The 22,509-nt window shown below is 38.1% G+C and overlaps 2 protein-coding genes across 2 annotated transcripts; one reads left to right on the top strand and one right to left on the bottom strand.

Moving 5' to 3' along the window:
• Nucleotides 1-796: 796 nt before the first annotated feature.
• Nucleotides 797-7,417, bottom strand: LOC123307446. Its single transcript, XM_044889766.1, has 4 exons — nt 7,268-7,417; nt 5,304-5,532; nt 3,987-4,249; nt 797-1,929 (listed from the first exon to the last, which is right to left on the bottom strand). The coding sequence occupies exons 1-4, from the start codon at nt 7,400-7,402 to the stop codon at nt 1,423-1,425; spliced, it is 1,134 nt and encodes a 377-aa protein (XP_044745701.1). The 5' UTR covers nt 7,403-7,417; the 3' UTR covers nt 797-1,422.
• Nucleotides 7,418-8,910: 1,493 nt separating this feature from the next.
• On the top strand, nt 8,911-16,916 carry LOC123307195 (farnesol dehydrogenase-like). The gene is made up of 6 exons (XM_044889413.1): nt 8,911-9,110; nt 13,966-14,082; nt 14,323-14,575; nt 14,634-14,842; nt 16,626-16,760; nt 16,839-16,916. Exons 2-6 carry the CDS (start codon nt 13,975-13,977, stop codon nt 16,878-16,880), a joined length of 747 nt encoding a protein of 248 aa, XP_044745348.1. The 5' UTR covers nt 8,911-9,110; nt 13,966-13,974; the 3' UTR covers nt 16,881-16,916.
• Nucleotides 16,917-22,509: the final 5,593 nt, after the last annotated feature.

Here is a 22,509-nt window from a genome sequence, read left to right as displayed (position 1 = left end):
ACCCGAACATGTAGTAATTTTCCTTCGGAGTAAATACTCCGAAATTCAAATACATTACAGCACATGGGTACCTACAAAGTTTTTTAACAAACATCGACTAATTCGAAAATTGGAAGATTAAAATTTACATCATTTCAAGTTAGAGTCTCGCAGTGTTCTCTATGTACTAAGCCTCACAATAAAATTTCAGGTTTCATTATAAATGGCAAAAAAATTTCGAGATCATAGAAAGGTTCAAGTGTCGAAGCAGGTGCTCAAAAAATATAAGATTGAATATTTCAAGAGCCAATTTCACCAAAATCTGATTTAACTCCGCCCACTTGAACTCAGATTAAACTAACCATCTTTGTTAGTGCGGTCGCTTGACGAATTGGTATACATTCTATGACTGCAGGTAGTAGTCGAATTTGGGAGCAATGAATGGGGGCTACCGTTTTTTTGCTCACCAGTTGGCGCCTTTGTAGAGTGAGGTCCTGAACATAGACAAATTAATGCAAGATTTGCGTATCTACGATGACAGGGACTTGTCATTTCACAGATCATAATATTGGAGAAATTTAATATATAAATATTTGGTTACTAATCAATATCTTGTTCGTCATGAGTGCAAGTCCCTTTCTGACAATGATTAGGCTTCACTTCTTTTATAGATTTAAACACGTAATATCAATAAAAGTATTATAGATATATGGAGACCATAAACTCGGTATTAATCATATAGTTGAGTCTATGATTTGGACCTCACGCTACACTAGCACATCTAGCGGCGAATTCACACGCGGTAGCCCTCATTGGTGTAGGAGTCTGCAGACGAAGCGAGGTTTTGGTACAGTCTTCGATGAAAATTTCTCAAAACTTCACCCCGATTTTGTTCAAGACTCCAGCCACCGTTTGAAATATTCAGCGCTGCACTGTACTGACGAGGGACCATTATCCCGAAACCCGTCTACAGTTGCGTTTGGATGTTTCGACTTCTCTGGGATTTCCTACTGTCGTTCATGACTAGCACGCATTCTTGAAACAGTTTGATATTTTCTTATTTTAGTGTCTATGAACCTTTGAAATTTTTGAGGTCCAGAGGAGAAAGTTCTAGTAGATCTTCTAATGGAATGGGTGGTAGGCATTGCCTTTCTTTTCCCAGATACTTCTGTTCATATTAGGTAACAAACTGTTTCTAACATTGACGTTTGATTCGTGAAGTAAGAGAGACCACAGAACACAGAGACGCTTTCTTCAACGGCAGTTAGGTTTATATCCTTGGTGACATAGAAGATGGATTCAACGGAGATTGATGGAACCAAAAGTTGGTTTAAGATGTTGGTGAAATTAGCCCTAGGTGAATAATTCGCTCGACAGTGGGATCATCTCCTCTGTAGCTGTAGCTTCTGCTACCACACGAAAAACTGCTTCATCAAGAGTGGCTCAAAACTGGACAACATGCTCAATCACCCCATTCACATTCCCGTAAACCAAATCGGACATCGCGGATCTCCTGGAATAATCACAACACACCAAGTCCACCCCGAAAGTGTACTCACTCCCATTACCCTTATACACGAACCCCGGTCTATTCACCCGAAATACCGTGTAATTGCTGCTCCTCGTCGCTTCTTTGTCCTCGTAGACAAACACCTCATAGAAATACATCCCGTTGCAGACGGGAACGAAAGGTTCTCTCCAATACAGCAGGAAAGACCTGCTGCTCTCGTTCACCGCCAGCCGCACGTCGAAGGGCTGCAGGAATTGGGGCACTTTCAGTTTGACCGACCCTCCGAATAATGCTCCTGGTAAGTCGTTGGCCACGCTGACCTCGGAGATGGCTCCGTAGTGGACGGGGATGGTGCACGCCTGCCGGAAAGATGCGGACAAAGCGGTGTTCAGCGTGTTCGTGGACGGGGGCAGGTTCGGAAAGTTTTCGATTAGTCGTATCTGAAAAGGAAATGAGTTTCGTTCGGTTAGTCAGGGAGGAGAATATGTAAATTGGAGGTTTGGGATCTGTGGCGGGCAGCAGGAATTGTTGTTGAACGTATTAATTCCTGCTGCACGTGATCGGACTTGCTGTAATTGGGGAACGTTTCGACTTAGTATTGTTCGATGTTCTAGACGCAAGGTAATTGTTGTTTTCGTGAGAATCATGGGTGGATCGTGTTTTTCATTTGATTTGATCGTTTGGGCGAGGGTAGTTTGGTGGGAAAATAACTATTTTTCGCAATACAATGAACACTATGTCAGAAGATGTGCCCAAGCAGGTCATAATTAACAAGAAGTCGCTAGTGAAGTTAATATGAGCCAATCTGCTGCTTCTCGAGTGTACAGCAATCAGAATTCAAGCCAGTTATACGGTCCCATCAAGCATCGCAGTAAAGCTTTCGAGGAAAGAAGACTTTATGAAAATCTGAAAAACCGTTTTCTGAAAACTTAACATTTCATGCCTATGTATCGCAACAGGTTGCAGAAACTGCAAAGGCTGGCTTGTGTTGGTGTTACGGGATCTATACACACAGCTTCCACAGCAGCGCTTGAGATCATACTTCATCTGCCTCCACATGTGAGGAAATTTAGCTTGCTGGACAAAATTAGAATATCCCTTAACGGGAATCTCCTATCCGAAAATTGGATTGAACATATAATAATCAACTGGAGTCAAACCTCTTAGCAAAACCATCGGATGTTATGTCAATCATCCTCGATTTTGAAACGCCCTTTGAAACGGTCATAGCTAGTCCTAGTGCAATATGTTTCGTGCATCGTCTGTACAGAAAGTCATCCACATGGTTTACTGATGGATCAGAATCAGAAAGAGGTACTAAAAAAGGACCTAAACTGAGTGTCTCTGAAGCCCTTGGAACGGAACCCTCTATTTCACAGACTGAGACGCTGGCTGTTAACGTATGCGCTCAGGAGTGTCTTGAAATGAACCTCAAAAGTGCGCCTATCTATATTACTACGCACAGCCAGGCCACTGGAATCATACTGCCAGGGATCTCTGCTGACATGGGAGTGCCGTAATACCATAGGGCAACTGACCAGAGGCAAGAAAGGGACTCTGCTATGGGTATCAGGGCATTGTGGTGTTGAAATGAAATGAAAAAGCCGATGAACTTGCAAAAAAAACATCAAGGTTAACACTTGCTGGACCTGAGCCTTTCTGTAGACTTGAAAAATACCAATATATGACAGCGGTCCAACAATGGGAGTTGAACAACCTAATAATCCTCTGGAGAAACACTCCTGGACTTCTCTGTCAGAAATTCGTGATAATTTCACCAACCTACACCAGCAAGGTGCTGAAGCTGTCATGAGCTGAGCTTTTGGTGATGGTAGGACTGCTGACGGTGCTCTGTCGGTACAAATATCAAGCTCAGCTCATGACAGCTTCAGCAGCTTGCTTGGGAAAGTCAGCAGATGAGATTTGTGGCTATGTGGATGAGAAGCAGAAACAGCTGAACAGATGGTATGCAAGTGTCCAGAGCTGGCTGGCCTAAGAACCCTCCATAGGGGGAAACCTGTCCTGGATACTCACGAGGTAACGGCCAAGGCTCCAAAGGATGCTGTCGGTTTTATCAACACCATTGACGACCTCCTTTGGTTCCTATGAATGAGTAGGGTAGAGAACAAAAGATCTACATAGTCACAGTTCCCGGAAGGCTAACCTAGCCACAAAGACTCTAATAAATAAATAAATAAATAATACACGGTTTGAGTCGATTCATGAAAAGGGAAGATGCAACATTGAAAAAGAAAGTTATACCTTCTCTGACATCTGAATACAACTCTGAGAGCTCTGCTATACAATATCACAGAATCTCAATTTCTGCTCGCAAACAGCGTCAATTTGAATTCGAAATACAAGAAGATGGTCGACTCCGCACGAAGTCACAGCGGGAAACGCATCATATGGAATGCAAAATGAGGTAAGTGCATGCATACATACGCCAGATTTTCCTTTGAGTCGAAACGAAGTCTAGACTAGACCCTGTTCTCACCTTATATCCTAGAGGATGTGGAATATTTCTGCAGGAGGCAGTCCATTTGATTAGGAGACGGGGAGAAGTTCCCGGAAGGAAGTCTACGTGTAAGTCCAGGGGCGGAGCCGTCGGGTCCATGTAAGTTAAGATTGATCGGATGTTGGTTGAGTTCGGATTGATTCCATTTCCTCCACTGAGAGGTGCTACCGCGAAAAAGTACCTCTTGCAGTGTTCGAGGTTGAGAACTTCCAGACATGGGTCCCGAGTTTCCGTTTTCGGTTCTGGATTGGGAGAAGTTTAAAAAGCCAACATTACCTTGTTGAACGAAGAGTGGGCTGTTCGTTTTATTGTTAAAAAATTTGTTGAACCTGACAGAGGATTGTTGGTTTTTGCATTTAAGGAATACCTTACTGCAGTCATTTTTCATTCGAATGCTCAGTTGATGAACATTTTTTTTAATTTTCTATGATGCTCATTCAATTCAACGAGCTCTGTGATGGATCATTTGTCCATAGTAGGTCCACATTTGTACACTAATTGTTTCATTTCTCCAGACGCCGTTCAAGAGATATGGTATTAAAAATTTTTCACATGCATTTTCTTAGCAGAGCTCACTAGTTCAGGTTTAAGTTTGAAGTTGGCGCCCCAAATCAAAAATTTATCTGAATTTTCTCCATTACCAAGATGGGATGAATAAACAACTTCTTTCTCTGTGTCTCAAAAACAGTGCCTGGACCAATTACGTAATTGGTGGACAAATGTGGTACTACGATTGGCATTCCATATTACGTTGGAAAAACACTCTTGCAGTGCAGAAATTCGTCAATCAAAACCGATTGGGTACTGAAATATCTTAATTGTCTGTTTGAATTTCGTTTAACACTTTTTTAACTGAATCTCAGTCAGTGATTCGAGTAAATAGCGTGTTTTTCACCAAACTTTTGCCGCTTGTAATGAATGCATGGAAGGTATCTTATCGTAATCATCAATCTATGAAACCAACTGTAAAATACAATTTGCTGTGACCTAGACCCATATCCCTATATAATTCAGTGAACAAAGCAGATAAAATACAATAATCTCTAGCTCTATAATCTGAAATCTTCGTACGAATCATGTAATTACTAGCTCGGTCCAGACCGAGACCTTCATCAATCATAGTGGACATTTCCACAGAAAGGTAGTAACATGAAATGAGATGCATTCAGTGAATGAAAAGTTATCGTATGCGATGAAAATTCGAGAATGAACCGAATGAATTGAAGTAAGGTGGAAAATTAATCAATCTTCTATTTCGTGGAAAGGAAAATTGTACATAGGAAAACTCCCAATGACCTGTCAAATTTTCCTTGTCGTCGATATCATAAAACAGTCCGTAGGTCCTGTTCAACTTCACGTCTTCAGGCGTGATCCCCCAAAATATTTTTATACTATTACTTGAGGTCGTGTAGATTTTCACGATCTCAATATCTTGAAGGTATTTCGTTGTTTGCTCATCTTCAGGGACCCTACTGTTTATTGTATTTTCTTCTTCTGTGCTCTCTTGTGCGTTGTTTTCGATTATCTGAAACAAACTGCTTATTTCAGATCAAATGAAGCAATTCATTTATTATTATTTTAAATATTGAACTCCCCCTACTTAGACTGTATACTATTGATTTGGTTCATTATAATTACTATTTATTCAAGCGAAAATTATTTCCCAACAAGACTTAAGATGATAACTAGAATGGGAATAACTTTAATATGTTGAAATTACCAACAATAAGGACCAAGAGAATTTCTAGGATCCATAAACATAGTTCGCAGTGTGTTTCACAAGGAAAACAAACTTCAGTATCTGTAAGCCACACTATTCAACTAATTGAGATTCAAATATTAATTTAGTAATTCAGACTTCTACCACAATCCTCCTACCACATGTATTCAAGAGGGGTTTGCATCCCTTCCACAACCCTCCATCAATTAGGCATAGTCTTGTATGGCGCTATGCAAATCCTCATGTAAAGCTATGACAGGGACGTAGTGTTGACGAATTCATAAATAACGTATGATGACTACGAACATGCTAAATTACACAGGATGATCAGCTGAGCATACAATGCAAAGCATCGCTTAGGCAGTAATTTTTCCCTGAAGAAGTTTTCCTCTGATTCAGACGCCTATGGTATGTGTATTTGTTCGGATGACTGCTATGGAAGAAATTCAATTTCGTTGGATATCTCCGGTTGAATCACTCTTATCTGAGTAGGTTGAACAAATTCAAAAGGTGCCAGAGGCGTACGGCGTACGTTCTTTTGAGTTACAAGGATTTTATAATGACATTTATTGTGAAATTGTTGGGGACACAAAATATCCATAATTCAGGTTAACTTCTCAGGAAGGAACATATATCGATTAGGTGTTCTTGGGATTGATAGATATAAAGTTATAAGCCCATTACAATTCCATGTCAGAAAAATGAATGCAGCGCGAGAACAACCTTACTAAAACTGTCATAAATGCTGAAAAATGGATTTCCACGAATCAAAAGTGGACCAGAAGCGTGGGCAGTGGACATTGGATTCCTTTCAGTTCTGGACTATGGAGATACACATATATAAGTTTGATTTATGACTTCTGCTCCGTTACTGATATGGGTCCAGGGACCAGTGACAGGAACTTGTTTTCTACCCCGAAAGTTTCCAATGCTTTCGACGCACAGAAAAAATCTGAGGGACGTGTAGATATACACATATCCCAGATATAAATCTAGAGGGCGTAGAATTGCTCATGAATCAAGTGGCAAAAAATGAAAATTCCCAGTAAGTCAAGCTACATAAAATAATTTTCGGTATACGTGTTTCATACTGCGTGGCAAGTAAACACATGCCACATCAAGACGTTTTTTTCTATTTGGCATTCTTTGCTCCCTGTGAACAAGGGACACACAGAAGGTGAACTGTTTTGATGAGGACATGTTGGTGCTCTTTTAGATGAGACTTTCAAGGTAAATCAAGAATCAGAAAAATGATTTTCTGTGCTGAAGAAGATTAAATTTCATACAGTACAATTCTGAACACTTATTGAAATCAAGAAAGATGAGAATCAAACATATGATTAAGTGAACTGGAATTCGAACAAATGTTTGACTCATTCATTCCGAGAAGAATCCAAAACCATATATCACTCATCATTTTTCCATTAAAATCAGTATACAGCTATTAAAGGACCAAAGGAATTTATTGAAATTATCATTGTCGATTGCTTTTCTGGTCTGGTTAAAAAGGGTATAATGGACAAATCAATGCAGAACTCACCAGGGAGAGTTTGATCATTAAATATAAAACACAGTACGCGATATTCATCACTGAATTGCAATCGCAACGAGCTGTGTATAGTGGAATGGAATAGGAAGCAGTTAAATCGAATGCTCGATGGTGTAATTTTGACATGAACGAAGCCAATTATGCAGCAGCATTATTATATATAGGCTCTAATGATGATTTCGTTTGAATCATTATCTCCGTTGGAGCATCTCCTTCGGTATGGTGGAATTTGAAGCGATCGATATTGATATAGGAGATACAGATGCAATTCTTTTGAAACTTTCAGTCATTCAATCAAATGTCCAGATTAATAACTATTTTTAAAGTCTCTTTTAGTTTGGAAGGGAATGACAGGGACTTTGATTTCGATTATGAAACTGGTCAAAAGTCTTGCTGTAGAAAAATCAATTTAAATTTAGTCTACTACTTTCCCTTTACTGAAAGAAGCAGTAGATATATATTCTGGAATGATATCTGGCTTTAAAAACTTTTCATTATTATTGTTTTCCTCAGCATCAGATATCACATGAGAAGTAATGGTTCGTCTGTAACCGGTAAAAGAGTCGGTAGAAGATTTAAAATGGCTGAAGAGCTAAAGAGTTTCAGAATATTTCATTCGTAATTCTCCCATTGTCCATCCATTTTTCGGTTACGCTTCGTCCCCACTGTCATTAAAAAGGCTTAATTACTATTACTTTTTTCTGGATAAACATCCTGGCCCCTAGAACACAGTGCTTGGCGTTTTTTTGCAGTCTCGCCAGGGTAGCATCATCCGCCAAAGCGCACTGGATAAAAGTGCGGTAAAAGCCCCATTTTGCTCTTCATAAAGGCCCAGACGAGAAGTAAATTTTAATAATCCACGCCGGAGAGTTATATTTGAAGTTAACGACCTCTTGTTACAAGTGTTGTTGTGTAATGTAGGGCGAAATTCGAGCTATAAGTACCATAAAACTGCACATAAATCCACTAGCTCCTACTCAATATTTCAAGATTTCCCTTGATGATATGACTTGGGGAAATTCTTTGTTGTTTTTATGAAGGAAGAACAGGGTGAAGGAGGCATACAGATTAGAATTTATTCTAACATAAAACTGCGAATAAGTCAGAAAATGGGAACCGGAGAAGATGCTCTGAATGAAACAATGGCTGCTAATTATGCAGAAAGCTTCATTGTAGCCGAAGACTCCATAATATTCCAACTTCAACTATTCTAAATCTATGTTGAATAGAAAAAAATTTATCTGCGTTGGCTCTGAGCTAACCACATTGAAATAGCCATGGCGAATAAATTGCTGCCATATACAATGATACAAAATATTCAATACTTAATACTCAATGTAAAATTGTAAAGATTTGCATGTGGACTTTTTTTTATCCATAAATATTTTGAGTTTCACGAGCCGTTTCACTGAAATCTACATGCTCCATTACCTATTGGTATAAACGTTGAAATTTTTTAAAATCGATTTCAAAAGTTAGGAATTAAAAAATTCATGGAATCAACAGAACAAACTTTTCAAACTTCACGTCAACATTTTCATTCACTTCGTCCATGGTTCTACGTTCTGTTATTCTGTATCTTATTGTTGATAACGAATTAATATCATCAGGAGAAATATAGAATGTTCATCCAGAATAACGTTCAAAACACAAACTCCTGGCTACATGGAATGATGAAGCCTCCATATAGATCTGAATGAAAACGCCTTGACAACAAATTTTGAGGTCATTCTAAAGTAAACTTTCACGCATAATATTACCGGATACGTTTAGTGATAACCAAAACTCTGGCTCAAAATTGTTGTTTGCTGAAGAGTGCTAATCAATATTTCTGGTAAGTGAAATTATACATATATATTATTGATGTTTTCAACACACTGATTCATTCTGATGGAAATAATTTTAGGTGAAATGCAAATTTTACTTTCCCTAAAATGACCTTGTTAAATAGACTAGACAGAGTGGTCTATAGTTGTTGATATTAGTCAACATTTCGAACATAAATAAACAGAAATGTCTATAGAATCAATAAGTGTTTGCATGGTTTTCTAGAATCTACAAAACAACTTCCTTACTCCATTCACATTCATTTTAGCAGTCATTTGGCCATGAAATAATTTTCTCAAGTTTTTGTAACTAGAACGGAGTAAGGTTGGCACTCATGAGATGTCGTTAATGTCATAACGCCGTTGCCACAACTAATATCAATTTTTATTACGAAAATGCCGAAAGTGATTGAAAAAAGAGACAGGGTTTCAGGAAGTGCTATTTAGAATTCAGGTCCGCTCATTCAAATAATTATACCCTGATATTCTAAAACCCTCAATACGTCAGACGATAGCGAACATATAAAATGTAAAAGAATTTAGATGCTGTTTCACCTGAAAGTAAACGACTTATATTTCAGCTGAATATTTCCACAATCAGCAAGATTATGAATGAAGGGGATGATAAAGAATTTCCTTCTATTGGGAGACCCAAAAAAGTGTTGGCATTTGAGAATTTTATGTTTGAGTGAATTAATAAGTTTACTAAAGGATTTTCGATTATTGTCATTGTAAATGTCTTAGGGTACCAATAAAAACCTAATTATTATTATTATATCAATGTATTAAGATGAACAGCCACAAATACGCGCCAGTTATCCTGTTAATTTTTTATTCATGTGAAATTTTTGTTCAAAGGTGAAGTTCATCTTGACTTGAAACTGTTAATTCTTTTTACTTATATTGATGCAACATGATTTTTGTTGAAGAATTCAACATTCTTGTAATTATCTGTTAATTCCTTCGAGAGATACCCATTCCCAACCACTGATCATATGCATTTCATCTTCGGGTTAATATTTTTGAAATCTACAACTGATGTAACGTATTCAAACTTCAGTCAAAGAAGATAACGAACATTAACTCTCCTCAAGCTAGTGCATATTATGATATTATACTGATCTCTTGTATTTTCCATGCAAATACATAACTGGATTTGGTAAGCCTTCAATCATTTTATATAAACTTCAATTATGTTCGTGACATATTTTCCGAAGAGATTCGACATTGTGATAAAATACGTAATAACAGAAACTTTTATGTAGAATGGGCAACATAGCGTTGATTTAAAACCCAAAAATGTTTTGACAAGCGTCATAACCCCACATTTTCGTACTATACACAGTGAAATGTTTCAAATTTCCATGGCCAATCGACTGCTAAAATAAAAATGAGTGGAGTATAAATTGACAATTATTCCTTGTGGAGACTAGAATCTCCTTATGTTATCTGATACAGACTTCTCTCGAACAATCATTGAATTAACAATTCCAACTGTAAAAAGATATCGTTAGTGAAAAAACTTCGAACTCTAAGCTGCTCGGAACATGGAACAGAAACAAGTATAGAAGATCTAATAAAATTACCTGAACATACGCAAAATAAACATTCAGGAACGAATCGATTCACCGTCAGGAAAATCCGGCAGAACCCGAACAAATGAATACCTAGAATACTTTCCCGGCAGTTCATTAAAATCAGGAGTAATGAAGTCCGTGGGATCTTGGACAACAATCGAAGTAGCGCAGGGTTGGGAACAAAGGTATTCAGCCCTATCCTATCGAATGGGATTTTCAGTAAGCGGCCCCTGATTATAAATCGGCTCTTTCTGCTATCGCTGTATCATCTAGGGTCCCAATTTGGGAAAATAGTCCGGCTATCATTGTTTCGTAGCTAAAATGTCTGGACTGTTATCGTGGAAACACCTTTCGAACGAACGATTCTAACCAGGAATATTTTTTGCGGATTATAGAATGTATGAGAATGGGAATTGTACAGGGAGATCCCTCCTTTCAGCCAACTTAGAGTATTTTGAACATACGAAGACATATTGAAAAATTCTCACCCTATTATAGAACCAAACAAAATTTCAATGTCACAATATTTTATTACTCAACATATTCTTCTCTTAATTGGATACATTTATTACAGCGAACCTGCAACGTCTCTAGACCTTTCAAAAAAAATGTTTCTTCTTGCTCTGCAAACCAGACCTCCACAGCCTTTATAACCTCCTCGTTGGAAGAAAATTTACGACCTTTTAAACATTGTTTCAGTTGAGGAAAGAGATGATAGTCGGGTGGAGCAAAATCTGGTCAATAAGGGCGATGTTCTAGTAATCCAAACCTTAAATCACGAATTTTTTGCAAGGCAACATGAGATTTGTGTGCAGGGGCGTTGTCCTGCAAACCAAAACACCTTTGGATAGCTTTCCACGTCTTTTCTCTTCAATTTTTTTCCGTAGAGTGGCAAGTAATGTCAAATATTAATCTCCGGTTATTGTTCTACCCTTATCCAAAAAATCAATCATGATTACTCCATGACAATCCCAAAAAATAGAAGCAAGAACTTTTCCAGCAGATTTGTGGACACGAAACTTCTTAGGTCTTGGAGAACCAGAGTGTCTCCATTCCATCCATTGTTGCTTTGTTTCTGGATCGTAGAAATGTAGCCAAGTCCCATCCATAGTAACAATTCGGCTTAAGAAGTCTACATCGTTTTCAAATCGAGCACAGATCGAACGCGATGCTTCTACCCTGGCATGCTTTGGGTCAACATTCAAACATTTGGGGATCCATTTTGCAGCAATTTTCCTCATGTCCAAATTGACGTGAACTATGTGATGAACGCGTTTGTATGAAATATTCAGTGCTTCAGATATCCGTTTTAGCCCGATTCAACGGTTTGAAAAAATCATGTCACGAACTGCATCGATATTTTCGGGGACTGACACAGAAACTGACCTTCTTGATCGGTCATCATCTTCAATGAAAAATTTACCTCTTTTGAAGCTTGCAGTCCAATAATTCACAGTCGCATACGAAGGATATTGATCACCAAGGGTATTAAGCATATCTTCGTAAATCTGCTCACCTCTTAATCCTTTTAAATACAGGTACTTGATGATGGCTCGATACTCCAATTTTTCGTTTTTCACAATTTCGGTGGACATCTCCTTTCTTTTAATTCATTGCGTAACTCTGGTTTACTTTTTTGACCTCAAACTTCACCTGACACTTCTAATAAGTTATTGTTCGTTGTTATGGTAATGTAATATTTTTTTTATGGAAAGACGGAAATGGTCTAGGCTAACTAGATATCAATACATCCTCATACACATTCCATTTTTTCTGTTCAATGAAATAAGACAGATTGCAGAAATACGATATGTGTTCTTCTTGTAATTGGCCATAAACTAAATGAAAATGAGTTACATATTTCAGTTTCTGCACTTGCCTTTTCTTCAGGAAATTAGTTAGTAAAATGTCATTTTTTGTTCAAGTCAATGAAAATAACTTTACTATTCAGGTTTCATGAAACGGTTTCTTTCAAAACAAAATCATAAAAAAATAATAGCATTCTTTAAATATGGCCATTCTATTGCCAATAATTAATGTTCTTGAAGTAAGTCCCTTTGGATGTTACCCTTCTTATCTCACTGAGTATAATATTCAAATAAATTCTAATTTTTTCTGAAAAGTGTACATACTTTCTTGTATTAGGTAAGCCTAAAGCACTCTATTCATGTTCTGACGTTCTGTTGTTGAAATTCAGTTCGAATACTAGTCAAAATAGAATATTACAACCACCATCTTTCTCGTTTCTCCCGTTATGTTTATACCGACGAAACAATTCCGACTTATACCGTGAACATACAGAATTTGCGGCATACACGAGGGTTCAGCATAAAAGGTATATAACAATTTGCGAAAGCGTCTACGGAATTCAAATATTTACTCGTCTCCCCATTATGGGGTTTCATACTCCCTCGAGTTTCACCTGGCTGCGATAAAATCTGAAAGTGTTCCACGATCAGCAAATAAATATCAGTTCTTCCCGCTTATACTGCATGTTCTTCGGGTAGGTGACACATAATTGGTTCGCATATCTGAATATGCGGTAATTTATAGTGTTTGTAAGAGTAGGAGATCGTTATCTCTATGCACATATATCTCCTAAATTAGTACTTTTCCCTAATGGGGTTGAAAATTCGATCGAAAATGCTTGGATTTCTGTTCTGCGGACATATGAAATGGTATACTCCATTCACTTTTAGTTTGACACTCAATTGGCCATGGAAATTTGACACATTTCACTCTGTATAGTATGAAAATGTGGGGTTATGACGCTTGTCAAATCATTTTTGGGTTTCAAATCAACGCTATGTTGCCCTTTCTACGTAAAAGTTTCTGTTATTACGTATTTTATCACAATGTCGAATCTCTTCGGAAAATATGTGACGAACATAATTGAAGTTTATACAAACTGATTTAAGGCATACCAAATCCATTTATTTGCATGGAAAATACAAGAGATCAGTATAATCTCATAATATGCACTAGCTTGAGGAGAGTTAATGTTCGTTATCTTCTTTGGCTAAAGTTTGAATCGTTACATCAGTTGTAGATTTCAAAAATATTAACTCGAAGATGAAATGCATATGATGCAGGGGTTGGGAATGGATATCTCCCGAAGGAATTAACAGATAATTACAATAATGTTAAATTCTTCAACAAAAATCATCTTGCATCAATATAAGTAAAAGGAATTAAAAGGAGTTTAGGTCAAGATGAACTTCACCTTTTTAATATATTTAATGAACTGTTTCTTGAGAATAATTATAGCTCCATCTTGATTTCATAGCACACCAAAATGGTTATTTCCATGGAAAGATGGCATGGTAAGGTGGCTGTGGTAACAGGAGCAAGTGCTGGGATTGGTGCATCAATAGCTGAGCATTTAGTTAAGCATGGAATGAAGGTTATTCAAAAAGTTACTTATACACTTACCACAGACATTTTGGCTAAGATCTCATTTCAAAATAATCCACTTTTCACTCAGAAAAAGTAATAATTTCTGTACTCTCATTCTCAAAATTAGGGAAATGGATTGATCCACTTGATTCTTACATTGCTTTATAGATATTTCGAACATTCTCATAAGTGAAAGATGAAGATAAGATACCTAATTTTTCATACGTTTTCGCTTCATAATCAACAGGTTGTCGGACTTGCAAGAAGGGTGGAACTCATCGAAGAAAATGCGAAGAAATTAATAGGGGAAAAGGGGGAATTGCATGGTATAAAAACCGATATGACCAAGCCAGAAGAAATTACGAATGCTTTCAAAATGATAGAGGATCAATATGGTCCAATTCACGTGCTAGTCAATAATGCTGGAACTATCGAATTCACTTCGTTGAGCGATGGAGAGGTGGAGGACTGGAAGAAGACTTTTGACCTCAACGTTATAGGTAAGAATGCAACATTCGTATTCGAAGCAATTCTCATTTACCGTTTCCTTTTTTCTAGGTCTATGTGTTGCAACTAGAGATGCAGTCAGGAGTATGAAGAACAGCAACATTGATGGACATATAATTCACATCAACAGCATCAGTGGACACTACCCAGTGCAGTGTGCAGGAGTTAACGTATATTCAGCCACCAAATATGCAGTGACTGCATTAACTAACGATTTGAGAGTAGAATTAGTCGAGGCTGGCACTAAAATCAAAGTGACAGTAAGTCTTCATGAAAGAGAAAAAGTACTGAGTAGGTCGAGGATACTCGTCATTTTATTCTCTTTTATTCATTTCGTCCAAGATGAACACAGTCCTCATACGAAAACTGTCTAAAGATAGGATAGTGTTCTTGTGAAATCCAATTCTTGCTTCTCCGCACCTTTTCCCCATTATACGAAAATACCACTAACCTGCTAAGGGATGAACTTATATTCTGAACGACCGCTTCCGAACGGAAATAATAATGAGTTTTCCGCCGAAAATGGGCTGTAATTGAGTGTCACATCCGAGCCATAAATTTCATTCTGGCGTTACTTTAGGTTGTGTGAAATATTACATTCTTTCCTATGCCCATTTGCACAACGAGAAGGAAATAGAATGCAGCGATCAGATTCAAAAGTGCAGGATGGATAATGTACAAGATCTGCATTGTAAAATGTTCAATCGATGCTCGAGTCCGAAATAAGATGTGGCTACATGCAGTGGCGGAGGAAGGTGAAAGACGCAAAAATTATTTTTTGACTATGAATTTTCGGAAATTGAATATCGATCCGGGTCATTCCATTGACCAATTAGAGATCGTAGATTACGAATATGCAATTAGATTTTTTGTAGGATCAGTATTTTAGGTAATAAATCACTTTCAGTGGAGAATTTCGTCAACTTTGAGGAGCTGTAGCAGCCAGAAAAAGAGAATTAGACATATGCTGATTTTTTTGACGATAGATAAATCCTTTGCAAATGAAAATTCATAATTTTCATTCATCTACCAGGAACTGTTCAGATTTTATTATTTTTTCCGCGAAGGTCCAAATTTTCCAATTTTTCGTTGACTATAACTTGAAAAATAAATTTTCTAAAAAAAATCTGTTTGCATCTTCGTTATCTTCGCCCTTGAATTAGTTGACAGTATGAATTTGGTTCCGATCGGAGACCAAAAATTTTTTTCAAAAAAATCACAATTTTTCCATGCATATGTATGGAAAATTTGAAAATTTTTTGATCTTCCCAATTTTCACTAAAACCTGAGTATTTACTAAATCGAGGTCGTAGATCACGAATATGCGAACAGAATTCTGCTGAGAGGATTAGTTTTCAAGTTATGGTCGATGGAAAATTCGAAACTTTGGACCTTCGCGGAAAAAATCATAAAATCTAAACTGTTAGAGTTGGGTGGATGAAAATTGGATTTTTTCATTTGCAAAGGATCAGTCTATCGCCAAAAAAATCGACATTTGTCCAGTGCTTTTCTTCTGGCTGCTACAGCTCCTTAAAATTGACAGATTTTTTCGGAATTTTTCACTAAAAGTGCTTTTTTTCCTAAAATACTAATCCTAGGAACAATCTAATTGCATATTCATAATCTACGACCTCGAGTTAGTCGAAAAAATGACCCAGGTCTATATTGTTCAAAAAATAAAAAATTTTAGATTCCTAATAAGTTCGTCTGTTTACCCGCGCTCCACCACTGAAATTAGTTCGAACAAAAAATTATTCATTTAGCTATATCGACCCGGGTCATTTCACAGACTAATTCGAGGTCGTAGATCAGGAAGATGCAATTAGATTTTTTCTAGGATCAGTATTTTGGTAAATAAATTACTATGCACTTTTTACTTTTCTGTGTCTTTTCTTTAATTATATGTGTGGGCATAGGGGTGGCAAAATCTTCAGCTGACGCAGGCGGCCTATACCCTAGGAACGACCCTGTATCGGCCTAAATTTCGAATCCAATTTTTACTGAAAATGTAAGGTAGATGTCACCTATCATATTCACTTTCAGAGTATCAGCCCTGATTTGACGGTGACAGATTTGGCCAGACGTTTCCATACCGACATCGATAACATGGCGGCTCTGAAGGCTGAAGACATCGCGGAAGCCTGCGTTTACGTACTGTCAACTCCTCCACACGTCCAGGTGAGGAAATTTGGAAATAGCCTCAACCAAAAACGACGCCTTTTTCCTCCTAATTGAACAAATTTTCGATTTTTGCAGGTCCATGAGATGATGATTCGACCAGTTGGTTCCCGATTTTGATGCTCTTTTCTTCAAATAAACATTGATTTAGAGGTATATGAAATATATTCTTTCAAATCCTTTTTTTACCCTTTTATGTATCGAATAAAGAATGGTGGAGGCACTTAATTCCTGAAAACGAAAATACTTGCTTCGTTAACTGATAAACTCCCGTACTCCGGTATCCAGAACAGTATCAATAATTGGGATATTTCTACAATAGGAACTCAATATTTTGTCCGAAATGAATTGGAGTGTTCGTTTTGAACATCTTGCTTTGGAAAATCAATTTCTCAAATAGTTCCTCCGCTTCGCAATATCTTTTAGGTTATATTCCCAAATTGAGTTTTTATATGCAGATAAGTTGACTGGCCTTGATGGAGTTTTATCCACTTCAAGTTAGGCATTTCCAAAATAAGATTATGGTGTTATCTCTGTACAAAGTTTTCTGTTCCTACTCATCTTTATTCCTAAACAACGAATTTGCGCAGTGGACTAAAAATTCTTTAGCCTACCTATGAATTGTATTTACTGGTAGATATTTGATAAGCGGAATATGTCGAAACATCCTTCTGGTTTTGCCACCACAAGAGAGAAATAAATCAAAAATTTGTGACCTACAATAAGGAAATTTAGAATCTTGATGAGGCTAGCTATTTTTCGAAATTATTGTCATTGTAGTGTATCTTATTATTGATTATTATGGCAGGGGTACTTATTTATTCATGTAATGATGAGTAGTTTTGGTTGTCCTCATCGACTGGAGTTATGCGGAAGGTACTGATGACGGCAAATAATCCAGAAATCGGTCTACCTGCTAGTCTTTCGATCGATGACAGCACATTCTCTGCAGTTCACTTCTCAATTTAGATTTCACTAGTCAATTTTGGTTGTAACTTGTTTGTCCTTTTTTCAGGACGTTAGACTTTTCAGTCGTTGTAATTCGATTGAACAAAATCGTTTTTCTTTACGATGGAGCGGAAAAATGTGAACGTGGCAGACAGTTCCAGTGCCCATACTCGAAACGTAAACAGTTCAGTTCAATATCCACGCTCGGTTCCGCTTGTCCAAGCTCGAAAAAAATTAAACGGCTCTTTTCCGCTGACACCCGACAAAGGAAAGTATCCCCAAACTCGATCATATTTAGCCGAGAATATCCCACTGATGAATTGATTTAATCTGGAACACGCCTCTCGGGGGCACAAACTTTCGATCGAATCAAATTGGAAATCTAATAATTCCGCCATTGTGAGCAATATTGAGCGGGGTAAAAGTTTCGGAGGAAAGAAACCGGGAACTTGGAGATATGCTCGACGATCCGGAATGTATTTTTGCCTTTGTACGATGCAGCTTATCGATTTTGGCCGTCCGATTCCTTATTGTCTCACTGCGAATTGGAAATTGCGTTGCAAAACGCGGTTTGGATATTGGAGTTTCTCATATTGGATTTCGTAGCGTTTTCAAACGTTCTCATTGCTTGCAGTTCGAGCTGGACGATGCAGTTTCTGGCTCTCACGGAATTAAATATTTTCCCGTTATCCTAACACTCGGAAATCGAATGGTGTACCCCAAGGATCTGTACTTGGCCCCTTATTGATCAATAATTTTATGGAATTCTTTCATAGGTTTCACTTTAATACTTAAAATTCCAACATCTGTTGACAACATCGTTTAGTTAGACTTTCCCTCGGTTTCATGAAGCTTGATCGGGGAATCAACGCTTGATTGAAGGATAAACGTCAATTTGTTTGCGATAATTCAATCATGAGCATTCAGAATAAACTTCTCGCATCAAATTATGATGTTCATACGTCCATTCAATGATTCTCTATTGCTACTCTTTCAATAAATTTAGAAATGAAAATGTTTCACTGATTTCGTTTTGGAAATCGAGTGACTGTCAAATCGTTGATCGTGCAGTCAAAGTTTTATGAAACCGGGTTTTAACTTTTCCTTTTGTAAGTTAAAATCCAGTGGCATCCTTACAGAATTCCATTCCATTGTACTAGCAAAATGAAAATCATGTTTTTCAGATGATTTTAAAGTCAATAGATCACAAAGAACTAAAAATAGGGAAGGGATGCTTCAGCTGATGATTCAAGGGAACTATAATTATATATAGTATATTCTTTCGACAAAAATCTTAACAATTTTCATAAATCAAACAATAAATTATAGCAGAGGTTAGCATAAGGGGGACCATACAATTCTGCGTATGATACAAGAGCTAAGGGAAAAATCCTAGAAAAAAACCTTTCTCCCCGTGAGTATGGTGGAGTTTTTGAGATGACACTCTTCAAAAAATTATCTGGAATATTTCATATCAAACGGCATCTCGCACTGCAAAAATTATGACAGATGACAATCTTCAAAAAATTATCTGGAATATTTCATATTAAACGGCATCTCGCACTGCAAAAATTGATCCTTTCCTCGAAGAAAAGGAAAATCTAGGCAGTCTTCTCCAAGTTACCAGAAAATTTCATCTCGAATACAAAAAGCCAAAAGCAGAAAAATTTTAGATGTTAAAATTAAGTTCCATATGTCAAATTGACCTAAAATTCACAACCCAATTCAAAAAAGATTCGGAAACTGCATGAATATCCCTGAAACCATCCTGAAATTCACAAATGGGACAAGAATTAACCAGATTTCTTCTGGTTCACCGCAATCACAACTAGGGCTCTCTACTGAAGATCAAAACCAGGAACTGTATTCGAGGGATCACTAACTAATTCTTGGTTGAAAATAGTTCACGTATTCCATTCAGACTGCCAAATGTCCTTATCCCTTACATTCGAATTGAAGAAAGAGTTGGGCCTTAAGGGTTTACGCGAATTCAGTCTTGGAATCGTATTTTGTGGAATATAGAGCAGAATTAGAAATGAGTCGGGAAAGGAGTGGATTTTATTCCAAGAATTTATAACTGAACACTGTCTACGAATACAGGGCGGTACAATGTTAGAAAGAACTGGTAACTATTAAATAGGTGAAGATCTAATAGTGCCACAAATCATTCCTATAGAAAGATTGAGTATATTCCTTCAGTTTCCGCCAACCTATGTTGCCAATCAACGACGAAATGAGGGAATTTTCATCCGATATCCTGGAATGCCGGTTCAGCATCATTTTTTTGTCTGTTTGTCCTTGATCAACGTAGAGAATAACGTCCAGAATAACTCGGATGCTCTATAGATGAAACTCCTGAATCTATCCTGATTCCGTTCATTTGAAATCCACCCCCAACCACTCGAGACTTTCAATACTGATTAATAGCTCCAGCTCTACGAATTCTCCTCCATTTCCAAAAAAGTTATCACCGCGTTCACTCCAAATTCTCGCCCATAAGTGGGGTATATAAATTGGAGTTTCCAATTACATTCTGTCTAGATAATCTTGAAATAAAGATTGGGGTAACAAACGAGTCTTTTGCGTGACTGCATATCCATGCGAACTAGCGAGGAAGCGAGATGATCGAGCTGGGATTCTAGCTAGCACTCGCCCGTTCCCTTCCAGTAATTCGATTACAATTAAATTCACTCGTTCAAATAGTAATCTGCGTTGACGTCGTCCGTTAATTCGGAGTCTGAAGGGAATTAATTATCTCCCGGACAAAATAAGATGAATTTGTATCGCACTTAATGGGGTAAACTTTTCGGATCTTCCCTACACGATGAAGAAATAGAGACTGGAAAGCCCATTGTGCTTCCAAATGTCTTTGAACCTGAACTTAAACTGATCAAACAGAGAGATGCACTTGGGAAGACTCCAAAACTAGCCGACCATCAATGCCTCGATTTTTATTGTGTCATCAAGAATTTCCCAAGAAAAACCGAGTTGAAAGGACCTATGGATCAACTTGTTAACTCAGGAGGTAAAACAAAATGAAGTCAACAAACTGGCTTTGCCAAAGCTAGGTTTTGGTCCAGTTCTACATCAACTCAAGACATGTGCGAAGATGGCTTCGAGGAGATAGGCTTCTAGATACAGTAACAGCTCTAGAACATATTTTGTTCTCTAGCCTACTAATTCTTAGGAACCCAAAGAGGTCGTCAATGATGTTGATAAAACCGACAGCATCCTTAGGGGCCTTGGCCGTTACCTCGTGAGTATCCAGGACCAGTTTCCCCATATGAATGGTTCTTAGGCCAGCCAGCTCTGGAAACTTGCATACCATGTACCTAAAAATCTCATCTGTTGGCTTCCCCATACGGTATAAATGACACCTGTACCGACAATGCCCTGTCAGCAGTTCCACCATCACCCGAAGCTCAGCTCGTGACAGCTTTTACAGTTTTCTGGTGTAGGTCGGTGAAATCATCACTAATTTCTTTGACTGAGTAAGTCCTGGAGTGTTTCTCCAGAGGATTATTCGGTTGTTCAACTCCCATTGTTGGATCACTGTTATAAGGCTTTATTTAATGTTCAGACTACAGGCAGTATACAAAGGCGGTTCACAGCAAAGGAAAATACAAAAAACAGAGTGGAAAGATATTCCTATGCTATTCGGTCACATGACCTCAGAGATGACGTAGACAATGTCAGGTCCATAGATAAAACAGAAAATAAAAGTTCAGTACATGACATATTTGACAAAAAACAGAGAGAAATCAATACGTCCAAGTATAGAACGAAGCTCACGAACAAAAACGCACGAACAAACTCTCTCGAACCGCATTTACAGCCCGCATCAGTAGCCCGAATACACAACCAATTCGCGCACACGCGAGACTGGTTAAAGCATTACCACTGAGGTCTTCTTAACTGCATAAGCCATGCTTAAAGGCTCTGGGCACTCCCAGCTCACTGAGACTGAGAGGTCGGGCTTTAAAAGTTTCCCTCCTCTGTCCCTAATCCTGTGCTCTCTGGTCACCTGCCAGCCGTTCTTTATCGCTATATCCTCAAGGCGATAAGCGACGTAGTTGTGCCTAGTTATTGTTTCCCAGTGCATGACACTGCACTTTTGCAGGATGTGTGAGAATGAGTCACGTTGCCTACATCCTGCCCGGCACACGGCTTCTGGTCCTTGATTCCACGGCAGGCCAGCAGTTGGTAAACATTTTGACCGCAGCTGTATTGCCCGTACATAGTCCTCACCTGACCAGTATCTGGTGGATTGTCAATGTACGTGTTGCACATCTTGTGGTTCTTAGGTTCTTGGTATTTTCCAAGCCCAGATAAAGGCTCAGGTCCAGCAGATGTTAACCTTGATGTTTTTTTTTGCAAATTCATCGACTTTTTCATTGCCTTCAACACCACAATGCCCTGGTACCTATAGTAGAGTCACTTTATTGCCTCTGCTCAGTTGCTTTGTGGGTTGACGGCACTCCCATGTCAGCAGAGATCTCTGGCAGTATGATTCCAGGGACCTCAGCGTGGCCAGGTTGTCCGTATTGATATAGATATGCGCCTCTTTGAGGTTCATTTTAGGAATCTCCTGAGCGCATACGTGAACAGCCAGAGTATCTGTCTGTAAAATAGAAAGTTCACTTCTCAGGGCTTTAGAGATCCTCAGTGTAGGTCCATATACGCCAATGCCGATGCCCCTTTCTGATTTTGATCCATCAGTAAACCTCGTAGATGACTTTTGGCCCAAACGATTCACGAAACTTATTGCACTAGGACAGTTGGGTGTTACTTTCAACAATAG

This window comes from Coccinella septempunctata, chromosome 2 (assembly GCF_907165205.1).
Source record: "Coccinella septempunctata chromosome 2, icCocSept1.1, whole genome shotgun sequence".
Taxonomy (NCBI): domain Eukaryota; kingdom Metazoa; phylum Arthropoda; class Insecta; order Coleoptera; family Coccinellidae; genus Coccinella; species Coccinella septempunctata.
Note: the sequence above shows the minus strand (reverse complement) of the source record. Positions and strands in the feature narration are given on the sequence as shown.

Bases quoted from the DNA above. Each gene is read 5' to 3' on its own strand.
- LOC123307446 (XM_044889766.1), bottom strand. From the start codon at position 7,402: ATGTCAAAATTACACCATCGAGCATTCGATTTAACTGCTTCCTATTCC. The intron at 5,533-7,267 runs GTGAGTTCTGCA...AGTTTGTTTCAG, and splicing joins TAATGATCAAACTCTCCCTG to ATAATCGAAAACAACGCACA. The intron at 1,930-3,986 runs GTGAGAACAGGG...TTTCCTTTTCAG, and splicing joins CACATCCTCTAGGATATAAG to ATACGACTAATCGAAAACTT.
- LOC123307195 (XM_044889413.1), top strand. From the start codon at position 13,975: ATGGTTATTTCCATGGAAAGATGGCATGGTAAGGTGGCTGTGGTAACA. The intron at 14,083-14,322 runs GTTATTCAAAAA...CATAATCAACAG, and splicing joins TAGTTAAGCATGGAATGAAG to GTTGTCGGACTTGCAAGAAG. The intron at 16,761-16,838 runs GTGAGGAAATTT...CGATTTTTGCAG, and splicing joins CAACTCCTCCACACGTCCAG to GTCCATGAGATGATGATTCG.